The sequence below is a fragment of the Marmota flaviventris genome, chromosome 1 (genome assembly GCF_047511675.1).
Source record: "Marmota flaviventris isolate mMarFla1 chromosome 1, mMarFla1.hap1, whole genome shotgun sequence".
NCBI classification, from domain to species: Eukaryota; Metazoa; Chordata; class Mammalia; order Rodentia; family Sciuridae; genus Marmota; species Marmota flaviventris.
This window is the reverse complement of record NC_092498.1, coordinates 19,352,288-19,365,902: the sequence shown is the minus strand read 5'-3', so window position 1 is coordinate 19,365,902 and position 13,615 is coordinate 19,352,288. Positions and strand designations below refer to the sequence as shown.

The window sequence follows — 13,615 nt, the reverse complement described above, 5'->3', positions numbered from 1 at the left end:
GAAATGGTAAAATAGATGGGGGGTGGTGGTGGGGGTTGAGAGTGTCTTTATTCTTGCAACTGTCCTGTTACCTTGAAAGTATATAATAATAAAAAGCTACAAAAGTAAGAAAGAAGAAAGAAAAGGTAAAGTAACATGCAATGTAATTACCTTTAAACAAATCCATAACACTTACTGAGAACTTCTGCATGGATAAAAAGCTGGAGAGAGGAAAAGATGTTGGTAGAGCTATGTACTCACTAGATGATACCAGCATACCAAGAGGCTCAGCCCTACTGTGAGGCTGCACTAGCCCTACTGTGAACTACTCCCAGTGACCTTGCCTTACACGTTTGTAGCCATAGCACCCAGTACCCTGCCTGGCGGACTGGGCCCTCATTACTATCTGACTACACATGAGTAGAGACAGTGATGGACAAGTGAAGTTATAGTAGCAATATGTACTACACTGACAATCCTGGCATCTCCCACACTTATTCTATTACAGGCTGAGTATCCCTTATTCAAAATGCTTGGGACCAGCAATGTTTCAGATTTTGGAATATTTGCACATACATAGCAAGATATCACAGGGATAGGACCTAAGTCTAAACATGAAATTTGTTTATACTTTATATATACCTTATACCATAGGCTGAAGATAATTTTGTATATTTTTAATAATTTTGCACATGAAACAAAAGTTTCACAGTGTAGAATTTGCCACTTGGCATCCTGTAGGTGCTCAAAAAGTTTTAGACTTTGGAGCATTTCAGATTTTTGGATTAGAGATGCTCAACTTATATAAGTACAATATCTGGTGAATTATTTTATCAACAATTTCATCCAATAGTAAGTAAAGGAAGAGATACAGAGATCTACCACACTGGCTTTGTTTTTATTTACATGAAAAGCTGGATGGCTATGCTCATATGACAAAAAAAATCTTAAGAAAAAGTACCCTATTAGGATGTATAAAGAAAAGGGAACTGTGGCATAAACACATTCTTCAACTTTTAGGAACTTAGAACATCCAGAAAAAGGAAGAAATTTTAAAGGGAATTAGTGCATGAGTGAGGATGACAGATTCTGAAGTATAAATTTTATGCCATATTATACCCCAAGAATAAAGAAAGAAAATATTTAAAGGAATGTGTGGCAAGTTCAAACCATAAAGAGTAATGCTAACCTACCAGAAAGTTCTAGAAAAGCTAAAGCACAAACTGAGCAGAAGCCCTGACACAGACAAACTAATCAGTGATAAGGACTCTGATGTCAAAAGAACAAGGAAAGAAGTGGTCCACTATCTAAGAAAATGGCACAGTGCTATCAGATCATCCAAAGAATGCAGAAACACTTCTGTGGCTTCTTCCTCCTGTCTTCTCCCATGGTGAACTTCCTATTAAATATTTTCATGATAGTTCCTACTGAGATAAAAAGAAAAGACATGTATTGGCCTGTTTTTAAACTTTAAGTCCTTCATGAAGAGAGCAAAAATTATAAACCCGAGCTGATCAAACACAGCACATTTCCATTCCAAATGTTAGAACTGTGTCAATAACAACTGTATATGGGTTCCAAGAGGACAGGGGCCAATGCAAGATTAAGTGTCTGGTCCTAAGGAGATGGAATGAGCAGGGGGCCTGCTCAATCTGGGAGCACTTACAAGGCCACGGTCTGGAGGCAGCAGGCAGGCTACTGCCATCATGTAACTGCTTCTACTGATTATGTTCTGAAACCCTCATAAAAATAGTCACTGAAAATGCAGACACCAAGCAAACATATTATGGTCCAGGAGATGCTATGTTTACCACATTCACTGCCTGGCACATGATTTCCAGGCAGTAGAACACTGTGGACTACATGGGTATCCTGCCCTGGACCAAAAGTAGAAAATGCTACAGAGGGAAACAAGCACCTTGGCACCCCTTATACCTAATAAATAGAACCCTTTCCTTTTTCAATGCTTGATGTTGAGTGCTCAATTAAGCTAGTCCATATTGATGGTACAGAGAGCCTTCAAATTCTCTAGCATAATTAAATGTACACCTGACATGAAGAAATTCAAAGGTAATGTTCCCCTGAAAGTTAAGATGACAAAGAAGTTGCCCAGTGCTGTCAAGCTGGGGTTGGACAGCTTATATTTTATAAAACAAAAATACAAACAGGTATTAACAAAATGATTTGCATTCAATAAGAAACAAAAGAACCATAGACCCAAGAACATGACCTCTCAGAACCTGCTTAAAGAGAGGGGAGCTTCTCCTTAAACTGTACCTAAGTCACCAAAGAAGGGTGAGCAACAAGGAAAGATAATAATATATTAAAAGCTGATAAAGGGCTGGGGGTATGGCTCAGTGGTAAAGCCCTTGCCTTGCATGCTTGGGGCACTGGGTTTGATCCTCAGTACCACATAAATAAATAAAATAAAGGCATTGTGTCCATCTACAACTAAAAATTTAAAAAAGAAAAAAGAAAAAGCTGTTGAAGTCAGGTATGGTGGCACACATCTGTAATCCCAGCAGCTCAGGAATCTGAGACAGGAGGATTATGAATTCAAAGCCAGCCTCAGCAACTTACAGAGGCACTAAGCAACTCATAGAGAAAGGGTAGGGATGTGGTTCAGTGGTTATGCACCCCTGGTTCAATTCCCAATACCAGGGGGAAAAAAAAAAAAAAAAAACTGATAAATGCAGCTGTCCACAAAACACTTTAATAAGTAGGTTAAGATAAATTTGTTTCTAGCTACAAATATGCACAACTTAAACAAATGTTTACTGTGACATAACCAGTAATTGGAGGTTTTATTTTGTTTTAAAGGCAAACCTCATAAAAATTTTAACTACCGTATTCATATAACTTAATGCCCCCAAGGTTTAGACTGTACCCATCATAAATCTACCTGACTCCTTCAGTTTAGGAAAGGTACTGTAACCTGCTTTATCATTTGACTTTCTCCCTCTGGAGATGGCATAGGTTGATACCTGTTCATTTTCAGTGACCTGAATAAATCAAGAGAGAATCAAAAGCCTCACAGATCTTGCCAGGAAGTTATCCAAACAAGGCAGGGAGCAAGTTCCAGAAATTTGGTCTCACCTGAAGTAAAACAAAGCCACCCAAAAGTCAGGACTGAAGGACTGGGAAGAGTGTGCCCTTCCCCATCCTGCCAAGCTCCATGGGAACAGGCCCCACTGCAGCTGTTGTTACCACTGATGTCTCAACAGCTAGGAGGTAATTTGATACTAATAAGAATTAGAAGTACATAAGTTTGTGGATGCTTTGCTTTCTTTACATTACAGCCAATTAAAGGTTATCTCTATAATAAGGCAATTCCCACTTGTTGTCCCATAGCTCACTAAGTGGGTGTGAAAGACACAGAATCACCGCTGCGGGGGAAGGATGTGGGCAGCGCAGCAGCCCAGGCCTGCCTGCTAATGATGCTCCCTCCCCTGGCTACCATTCTGAGATCCCAAAAGAGTTTGGGAACCTCGGTTTTGCAGTTAGTCCTCTCTTCCTTTTTTTTCTACTGAAAGTCCAGAGAAAGTATGTTGCCATCTATTTTGCAAGAATCATGCTATAGACATCTCAGTAATAGTGACAAGAGTTTTAGTGACCCATCACAAGCAGGAAAAATACTGAAGTAAGTAAAATTTACAATGCTCTGCATATATGATTTGGAAAATAGAAAAGTTTAATCATTTTATGTATTGCTTATTTAACAACAAAATTCAGGGTGGGTTTTTTTTTTTTTGATCTCTATATGTGTGCTTATTCTTTAATAGTAAGAAACCAAAGAAGGGGTGGTAGTGGTGAGAAAAAAAGACTGCATGCCTGATTTGCACTGACAAAGCAATATAGCTTATTTAGAAATCGTTTCCATTTCACATTGAGTTCAAAGGAGTTTTATCAAAATCACAGGAAGTGATACTACCACATACTGCATTTGGCATTGGTGAGAAAACATCTAAAATGGACATTGAATTTGGGCATCAATTTAATAGAGGAATTGATACATTAGAATGGCCCCTCTAAGAGGAAGTGGCAGAATGGTGAAGAATCTAGAAATTATGCCATGGGAGAAAACAGTTGGGGAAAGGGAGGCACAGACAGTGCTTAACATGGAAAAGATAGAAAGGGTTGTCCTATGCAAGCAGCTTATTTAACATAGCTCCAGAGAGCTAAGACTGGTGAGTAAAAGTTATAAAGGGGTTTCTACTAGTAGCTTTCTAATAAGTACACATTCCCACTTTACAAGCATTAGCTCCACATCATAGAAGGCAATCAATCCCACAGAATGCATTCCTATGCTCAGCAGGAAAATGGGCCAGATGACCTTTAAGCCTCCTTCCAACTCTAAAATTCTGTCATTTTCTTAAACCTCAAATCTGCTAGTTATTTTTAAGAGTTAAAATGTCCATGCTGGTTCTAAATAGTCTGCCATCAAATTTAAAAAAAAAGTGACTTGGCCAGTGAGTTTTTAGAATGTAGCTATCTGAGGTCTCCATTCAAGATCTAGAGAACTGCTCTGTTAAGACACTTTACTATTTCTCAACCTTTTCCCAATTATATTTGAGATACATGCATTTTTACCTTCATTTCTTGGCAGTAAACTTCACAAAGATTTCCCATGCCATTTCAACCTTATAATGTGACACACAGTTCCTGAACACATAAGAGCACAGCCCACAGGCTTACTTCCGAAGAAGCTCTCTGATTTCATTTTGAGTTAGAAAAATTGAATTCCACAATGGCAAGCCCATACCATCTACCAAAATTATAAAATGTTGCTCAGTAAGAGATCTGGAAAGTCAACAGTAAAACTTACTTGTCCATATTCTAAGAAACTGAAATTTTACTTTCAAAGTTTGAATTTCAGAAAAAAGAGTTGTAGAAATAATTGTGACTGATTTTTAACTGCTTCTACTTTTTTGGATGATGAGATTACAGTCAATCTCATTCTGCACTAACTAGTAAAAATACATTTAAAAGAGAGTGTCCCTACCAAGGCAAGGTGGCACCTGAGATCTCAGACTTGACTTGGGAACCCAACTAGGCCAGAATCTTCAAGAATACAACTTCTACTAAACTTAACTGCATGCTTATCATTTGCCAGCCACTGCAGATACCAAGAGCTCTTCTAGCCACTCAATTATTCCTTCCCTAGGGAGTCAATACTATTATTATCCCCCCAAAATTGGGGTGAGTTTAAGCAATTTGAGCTTCGATGCTAAACAAGGAGCCCAAGCTAAAAGTAAAGCTGCATCAGCTTTATGACTGACTGAGTCCACACTATCTTATCCAACACCCTACTTGGTGTTTGCAGCTCAACAATACTGAACCCCACATTCCAAAGGCAGCCTAGGGCAGACCGCTGCCTCCCTGAGTACAGGGAGCCACCCCAAACTGTCACATCACTTGCAACTCCAGTCCTGGGTAGTAGAAAAGGAAGGCACAGACTACGACAACTTACTTTATTGTTAACTAGTAAAAATACATTCAAATAGAGTGCCCCTACCATAGCAAGTCTAAGTTGGAGTCTGTGAGACTTTCACTCTGGCAGGCATTTCTGAAAGCAATTATTCTGACAAGCTAAGCTAAAAAAACAATTCAGTGGGACTCTTGGTTGTTTTGGACATAAGCTGGCATGGAAAAAAACATCTCTTGCAATATAATATTAAAGTAAAAAATAATGAAAATCCTTTGTAGATTCAGCAAAGATAAACTTGTAGATGTTTATCTACAAATACATAGATTCAGGAAACTCTTAATTAACTCTTACCCAGACAATAATTTATATCACCAAAAACTCAATTGAACTCACACTTGAACCACTCAAACAGTCATAAGTCCTTGTGGGTTCCCAGGAAGATTAGGAAGAAAGGGGAGAGACCCTGCAAAGCCCACTTCCTGTCATTGACTGTCCACCACTTTGCCTGTGGAGTGTGGCAGACTTCTGAGTTGAGACAGGAGTGCAGGGGTGGTCAGAAGCCCTGGGCCTGAAGTCCAGCACAGCACTTCATCAGCACACGCACATCTGCCACTGTCTCAGTGCCACACCCTGCAGTGCCAGCCAGAGGCAAAAATGCAGCATGCATTGGGGGGATTTTCCTCCTTGTTCTCCCAATTCCCTCACTGGTCTTATCTCTATGCTCATCCTGCAGAATTATCACTGATCTGTGACAACAAAGGTAGGAAAAGAAATAGAAAGGAATTAGAAGTGAATTTAGGATTTCACAGCTCATCTAAGAACTTGGTCCTAAATGGAGGGCACACAAGTCTACACTTGATAAGAAAACCTAGAAGCAGACCTGATAGTCAGATGTCAGAGGCTTCTTGGAAAGTTAGAAAGGCAAGACCAGCACTTACCTGACTGCTGAAGGACTCTTTCTTGACTGAGCTCTGAGTCTGCAGAGGTCCCTGGGCAGGCGACAACCTTGAGGGGCTCTTCTTACTCTGAGGCAGCAACGAGGACAGGAATCCTACTCGAGGCGACTGGGAGAGGGAGGTGGTCCTCTGGCTGCATACCATGGCTCTGGTCAAAGACACACCACAGGGTCAGAGGGCTGGAAGGGGATGAGGGAGATCCAAGAACTCAAAGAGCTTCTGGGATATGGGTGAGGTTAATGACAGGGGCCTTAGCCAGACTCCCCAGCCTGGGCTTGACAGTGGCATTATCCAAGGTACCATTTCCTCTACAGAGGGAGCCAGCAGCTTAGTGAAGACTATGGCTCTTCTTTGAGGGCCCCAGTAAAACTCAGAGCTGCCTTGTCCAACAGCCACTGTCCACACATGCCTCTGAGCATCTGAACTGTGGTTAGTCCAAATTGAGATGTACTGGAGTGTAAGACATGCTGGAATCCAAAGACTCAGCAAGAAAAAAAGTGTAAAGTACCTCATTAACATTCTGCTTACATTCATTACACGATGAAATAATTTGGATATATTAGGCTAAATAAAATATATCACAAAAATTAACTTTGCTTGTTTCATTTTATTTTTTAAACACAGCTACTAAAACCTTTAAATTACATCTTTGGCTGGCATTTTATTCTCCTCAGCGATGTTGACTGGAAAGCTAGAGCAGTTTATTTGGTGCAGTACTTGGCTATCACCTGGGTTTGCACCCTGATGCACTGTGTCACCTGTCGGTGTCTCTGTGTTTTCAATTATCATCTGAGTCTTCTGCTATAAATGGCTATTTCTTACGGTCACCCAAATACCTCTATCCCAATCTGCCCACCTTTCTAAACCCCAATAGCATGCTTCCCCTAAGAAATGTGTCCCTCCCATGGAAGGCCAGTCCTCCTCACTGCACTCCTTCCAATGCACAAAAACTTCCTGAGACTTTACCACAGTGGCTGTTGTACTGATCCAGGTTATGCACATCTGGATGTTTGTGTCCCTGGCAGAGCTGTGCCCCCTCTCTCCACGCAGAGCCAAAGGCTTGGAGGTTCAGAACAACTTCCAAAGGACCTTAGAGGCCATGAGAACCTTATTTATCAATTCTGAAGCAAGGGCAGATGTGCCAAGGAGCTCTTTGGCAATTCTCCCTCAATGGGCACAGGGGACCAAGGGCAAGGCAGGATCAGATTGAAGCTCAGGTCAGAGAGAGCACAGAGTACAGAGGACAGGAAGCAGCAGCCACCTTCCCCATGATCCCTGGTGTACACTTACAGCTCTGAGTCCCCCAGGCGGTCCATATTGGAGACATAAGGAGGCAATTTGTGTTGGACCAAGGCCGCCTCCTCTTCAGGTTGCTGCTCCTCCTTCTTTAGTCGGTGGATTTCAGCTTGCAAGGCAAAAAGCTATGTAGGGGTAGAGCTGAGTTAGCCAATGACCTCACCTGACTTTCCCTCTTCTGAGGGAGATTTTTAGGCATCTCAAATCCAAATCCAACCTCACTGGCTCAAAATGCCACTTGACCTCAGCCTCAGGGTGCCCTTCACATTTTGGTCATTGAGCACTGGAAAACTGAAAGAATAACTTGCTGCTACTAGCCTAGACCAGTGAGGTAAGAAAATCAAAACCGGTTAAACATCCAAAACCACTTCTTTTTTCATTTATCATTTGACTTGCTTCCTTTTTACCACTTGACTTGCTTCTTCCTGAATTTACTATGAAAAATAACTCCACCTGATCCTGCTTTGTTCTTTGACATCTACAAAATCAAGCTTTGGAACTCACATGGAAAAAAGTTCTTAATGAATTATATCATCCTTAACCTCTCACCTGAGCCGGGCATGGTGGCATTGCCTATAATCCTATCAATTTGGGAGGTTGAGGTAGGAGAACAACAAGTTCAAGGCCAGCCTTAGCAAGACCCTGTCTCAAATATAAAAAATTAAAAGGGCAGAGATGTGGCTCAGTGGTTAAGCACCCCCAAATTCAATCCCCAGTACCAAAAAAAAAAAGGTCTTTCACCTGAAACAACTGTATACACACACAAAACACAATAAACTCTGAAATCTTTGTATGTGTGCATGTGGGGGAGTATAAGTGGGGGATTTAACTCAGAGGTATTGAGCACAGGGCTATTACCCCACCGCAACCCTATTTTGAAACAGGATCTTGCTAAATTACTGAGACTGCCCTCCAAAAAGTAATCCTCCTGCCTCAGCCTCCCAAATTGCTGGGATTACAGACATTAAAACCCTGAACCTAACAGTTTTTAAGCTTCCTTTTCCTTCCTTTTCACTGACAGAGCTCTTTATTTCAGGACAAAGAAATGCCTCCAGCAAAAAGTAAAGGCAAATGTGGGTTCCCCAAATTTGTTATTTTATCCAACAAGAGAAACATGTAGTTGAGTGGGAAGAATTAAATTAAATCTGGATTTGAAACAATGTATACATGGCTACATGTGGAAAAAGACAGGAAAAATAAAACAGACATAAGAAATCAGGTGAGGTGCAAGGTATGTTATGAAGGCACACAGTGTTTTTCTTCTTGAAAGTCCATTCCTGTTATACATTACTTTTGCTGCACACATAATTTGAAACATGAATTTCACCTCTGGTTACCAGAGGCTGGTATAGCCCCAAAGCCCCAACATTGACTGATAGTGACTCACTTTCATCTGAGAATAATTCTGCTTTTCTATATTTAATCAACCTTCTATTGCCACTACCCAATTTCACACTCAAAAAGCAGAAGTCCTTCCCAAAGAGCCAGCCTGTTTAAAACAAACCTTCTGACGCAGAACTTCATTTTCTTCTTGAATCTGGTTCGTCCTCTGGCACTCTGCATCAAAGTTCAGGATCACTGGAACTGGTGCCCAAAGTTAAAGAATAAGCCTGCATGAGAACATTTAAAAGTTCTTCCTGGCTGAGCATGGTGGCACATGCCTATAATCCCAATGATTTAGAAGGCTAAAACAGGAGGGTCACAAGTTAGAGGCTAGCCTTAGCAACTTAGTGAAACCCTGTCTCAAAATTTAAAAAAAAAACAAAACAAAAAAAAAAATATTTTTCTTAAATTAAAGTTCTTCCCAACTGACATAGTAGCCAAACACTTGAACACAAAACAGAGGAACATAGGTGCAATGGGCTCATCCCAGCTTTATGAAATAAAAAGCTGCATTTATGAAATATTCTCTACCTATTCTCTGGGCCTATTACTCCAGGTCAGCCTGACTTCCTTTAGGCCCATAGACACATGACAATCTGCTAGCCAATCTCGAAGAGGACATTCAAACTTTGGCATTTCCCCCCAAACAATGACAGTAAAGAGTTAGCATTTGTCAGGCTTCACCATCTAAGCTTTAGCAAAAGATGAATGCAGACAGAAGGTAACCTTAGAAGTAGGATCAGCCACTAGGTTTTCCCTCCCCAGATTAAACCTCTCCCTGGCAAAGTTTAGACTGAAAAGAGAAAGCTTCCTGCAGATTGCATGGCCACACACCACCCCACAAACACCCTGTTCTAGCTATGGTACTGGTCTTTCCCAACTGCTCACACAGCTTCAGTCAGGAGTCACAGAGCAGACCAGGCCTCAGTCCTGGCGAAGCAAACTGTAGCTCAGATGTGTGTGACCTAGTTTGCAGAGTTCTGCTTGAAAAGATCTTGAGTGACCATTTCAGTTGCCTGAAGGGCCCACACAGTCATATGGCAACCACCTCGTGATTTTCTTTGGAAAGCCCTCAGGATGAAAAGGCAGCAGGAGAGTCAGATCTGTGAGGATGGAAATCATGCTAATTCACATGAGGAAAGGAAACATCAAAGGCAGGAACCTCCACCAGAAAATGTTCTTCCCAGAGGCCAGAATGGCCACCAGTGGGTGGGCCTCTACAACACCCAAATTTATCAGGGCCTTACCAGACAGCACTGCTGAAACCACACTCCCTTCCTCCCCACCCCACCCCCACCCCCCAGATTTCCAGCCTGGAGGACTTATTCCTGGGTCTCAGGATCTCTGGCTTTCCATAACAAATGGTATATTTGACAGGCTGTTTTGCATGTATCATCATTCTCTCTCTCAAATACTCACATATATTTGACTTAAAACTACCCTGTTTTCTGACAAATAGAGCAACACTGAGACCACTGACAGAAATAATCCAAACACTAACTCAGGAAGGAAACCCCAACCCAAGTGTTCTGCTACGAAATCCCCACAAAGGCAATCCACAGGGACACATCATGCACAGAGAGGGTGCTTCAAATCTGACTGGTTTCACCAAGAAATAGCTGCCTTCCAACCCTTTTGCCTGCTGCTAACACTATCCCCACACATGTGTGTCAGCTATTTCTTTAGCAGCACAGTGTCAGAACTAAGATTTATGACTCCCTGGCCTCCTGACAAAAATAACCACAATTTGTCCAGCCCCCTCACATGACACATGTCAATGATCCCGGGCACACAGTCTGGCTGCCTCAGACTAAGCCCACAGCCCCAGGCAGCAAAAAGGATATGCATGCACTGAAACAGGACACTCAGGAAGTTGTGGAGGGACACAATAAAGGTGTCAGCCCACTGTCGAGAAAAGTAGGTAGCAAAGGTGGGGTTGGTGTCTGGGGATGGCAGGAAAGGCAGGACAAACCAATCCTTCCACTCAGCCTGGTTCTGAAGCTCTGTGGCCTGCTTTGCAAAGAATTCCTGAGCCTTGTCATTTCTGTTTGTCTGCCAAGACACAAAGGAGGTAGCAAGGAAGGGGAAGAGACACAAGTCCAGAGGTAAGATTCTTCACCACTACACAGCAGACAGCCTTTTGGATACCACCTGCCAAGTGAATGGCAAGATATTACCTCCACAATATGAACACAATCATCGCCCTTTTCTCAGGAACCTTATTTCAGAGATAGTTTAAACTGAAGTTCTAACGACAAATGCCACCCTAAAAACTAATCCCTTGTGATGTTCAAATAACCTAAGTGACTTATTCTTTCAAATCAGCTGTAGTCTTTATCACTCAAATTTTATATCTTTAAACCACTATCCAGGGTGATGTTCCTAAAACAAGAGGGGAAATAGGAATGGAAACAACAGGTAAGAGGACCTACAGATGATGAGAAGGAAAAAAGAAGTAGGAAAGCAGTCAAGAATAATACGCATTGTGGCTGTTCCACACTTTCCCATAGTAATGTTCATGTTTCTCCCTCCAGTTAGAAGAAAATCTATTTCTGGATCAAAGAGCTCTCCCACCTCAGAACCCCTGAATCAACAAACACCTGGATTGTGTAGACAAGATAAAAGCGGAAAAGGCTGGTTTTCAGCTTGTTGATGGTGGGTCTATATATATCCTCCAAGCGGCTAAAGAGCCTTCGTTCCAGGTAGCTCCAGTAATCCCGAAGGGCAGCTAAGTCATACACCTGCATTAACTGCTGTAGCTGGTCCACAATCTTGTCCACCTAGTGAGAAAAAGCAGTGCTGAAGAAGGCGGGGAAGGACAGAAGGGAATTCACCTTGCATTCCACAGAATACAGTTTTTCCTCTCACTGACTTCTAGGTGTACAAATAAGTTTAAGTTGGCAATTTATAATAAAACATACTAATGTAGTAGCTTTTAAATTATTTTCTAATGCTAGATATATATCTTGTCTCTCCCATAAGCATGGAAACTTCAAGTATAAAAAGGCTTTGGAGATCTGGCTCCAGATTTTGGATCTACTGAACCAAGTTGGCAATGTCACTTTAACTGCAGTCTCAGTTCCTCATATTTAAAAGGCAAAGAGGTAAGAAAGTATGAGACAATGTCTATGGCCTCCTCCCAGTGCACAATTCCAGAATTCCAAGGATCATCAAGCGGTGCACTGACTTACTCCTACAAGTCAAAAAACTACCACAACCCTGGTAGCTGCTCAGAGTGTCAAAGAAAGAATTCAACTCCTTGTAAAGAACACCAGAATATACAATCTAGAAAAATTTTGTATATCCATATCAAAAATAGAAAAATAGAAATCTTAAGAGGTAAAATTATTTGCTTTTGCCACTAAGTAACTACTAACTTTGGCAAGGCAAAAAATCAAGTATTCTAATTCCCCTTCAACGCTCTCGGTGCTAGCTCACTGTCTCTCTCAATTCGCCAACACCAGAAAAACTGATTCAGCACATACAAATCGCACACAAATTCCAAGAACCTCCCAAGGAAAAATCATATCATAGTAGGAAGTCTTTATAATTTAAAATGTGCAATGAGTTCTCCCTCAACTACTCAAGCAAAATTGCCAATGAGTCCCTGACAAGGCCATTTTAAAAGAACACCTCAGACGCCTGAACCCAGTTGGCGTTTGGGGCTGCAGACGCTTTTGCTCCCACTGCCATCAGAAGCCAAAACCTTGCGTCTTTCTCTTGCCAGAACTCAACCATCTACCCAGTCCTGGCTCCTAAAACCTCGTCCACCAGCACCCGCCGGGAGACTGGGATGGAGAACAGAGCCCTGGACCAGGAATCAGGGCACCTGGGCCCCGATGCAGATGCTCCTGACTCACTGAGCAACTTCAGGAAAGTCACGTCCGTCTCAAGGCCTGTTCCTCAACTGCCTAGCTAGGGCCAGACGCATAATGTCTACGGCCCCCCAAGCGCGGTGACAGCGCCGCTACAGCCCGGGAGGGCAGTGCTCGGGGGAAGGGGCCCGCTCTGGAGATCCCTCGGGCCGCCTCCGCCCGCGCGGCGCTCGCCGGCCCCTCACCCGGAACCCCTTCTCCTTGTCCGCCTTGATTTCGGCGTCCAGCTGCCGCAGTGTGTGCGTGAAGCCTCGAAAGAGCAGGTACTCCCGGACCAGCTCGTCTGTGCGCTCCACCGCCTCCGCCATCGCTGCGCCAGAGGCTTGAGGGGCCGCGGCCGCGGAGACGAAGGGGCGGGGCCTGAGAGGGACGGGGAGGAGCCGGGAGCGGGCGTCTAGTACGTCACGAAGCGGCCGGCCTACCAGCCCGCACGCCCTGCGCGCCAGGCGCCGAGGCCCCGCCCCTAAGCCTCGCCTCCGGACCCGCCCAGCCGACCTCTTTACGCACTTACTCATTGAGGGGTGGCTGCTAGAGGCTCTTGTCTTCTGAGTTTTCTGGCAGCGCCAGCGGAGGCTTTGTCATCTGAGTTACTGCAAGTGGCGACTCCCGTCCAAATCAAGTAGGACTGGACCTTGTGAACGTCCCAGATAGTCACGAGGCCGCCAGGGGTTGAGGTGCCCTGCTTATTGGCATTACAT

The 13,615-nt window shown here is 43.0% G+C and overlaps 1 protein-coding gene across 2 annotated transcripts in view; it reads right to left on the bottom strand.

The window, feature by feature from the left end:
• Nucleotides 1-13,262, bottom strand: part of Wdr91 (WD repeat domain 91) — a 29,632-nt gene extending 16,370 nt beyond the window's left edge. The window contains exons 1-6 of one of the 2 annotated variants that reach the window (XM_071611826.1): nucleotides 13,103-13,262; nucleotides 11,643-11,822; nucleotides 10,888-11,094; nucleotides 9,164-9,247; nucleotides 7,654-7,784; nucleotides 6,346-6,511 (exon numbers count right to left, since the gene is read on the bottom strand). In XM_071611826.1, coding sequence (XP_071467927.1) covers nucleotides 6,346-6,511; nucleotides 7,654-7,784; nucleotides 9,164-9,247; nucleotides 10,888-11,094; nucleotides 11,643-11,822; nucleotides 13,103-13,225 — 891 coding nt within the window. In that variant the 5' untranslated portion in view covers nucleotides 13,226-13,262. The remainder of the gene's footprint in view (nucleotides 1-6,345; nucleotides 6,512-7,653; nucleotides 7,785-9,163; nucleotides 9,248-10,887; nucleotides 11,095-11,642; nucleotides 11,823-13,102) is intronic. The other variant, XM_071611829.1, reaches the window with a different exon arrangement.
• Nucleotides 13,263-13,615: the final 353 nt, after the last annotated feature.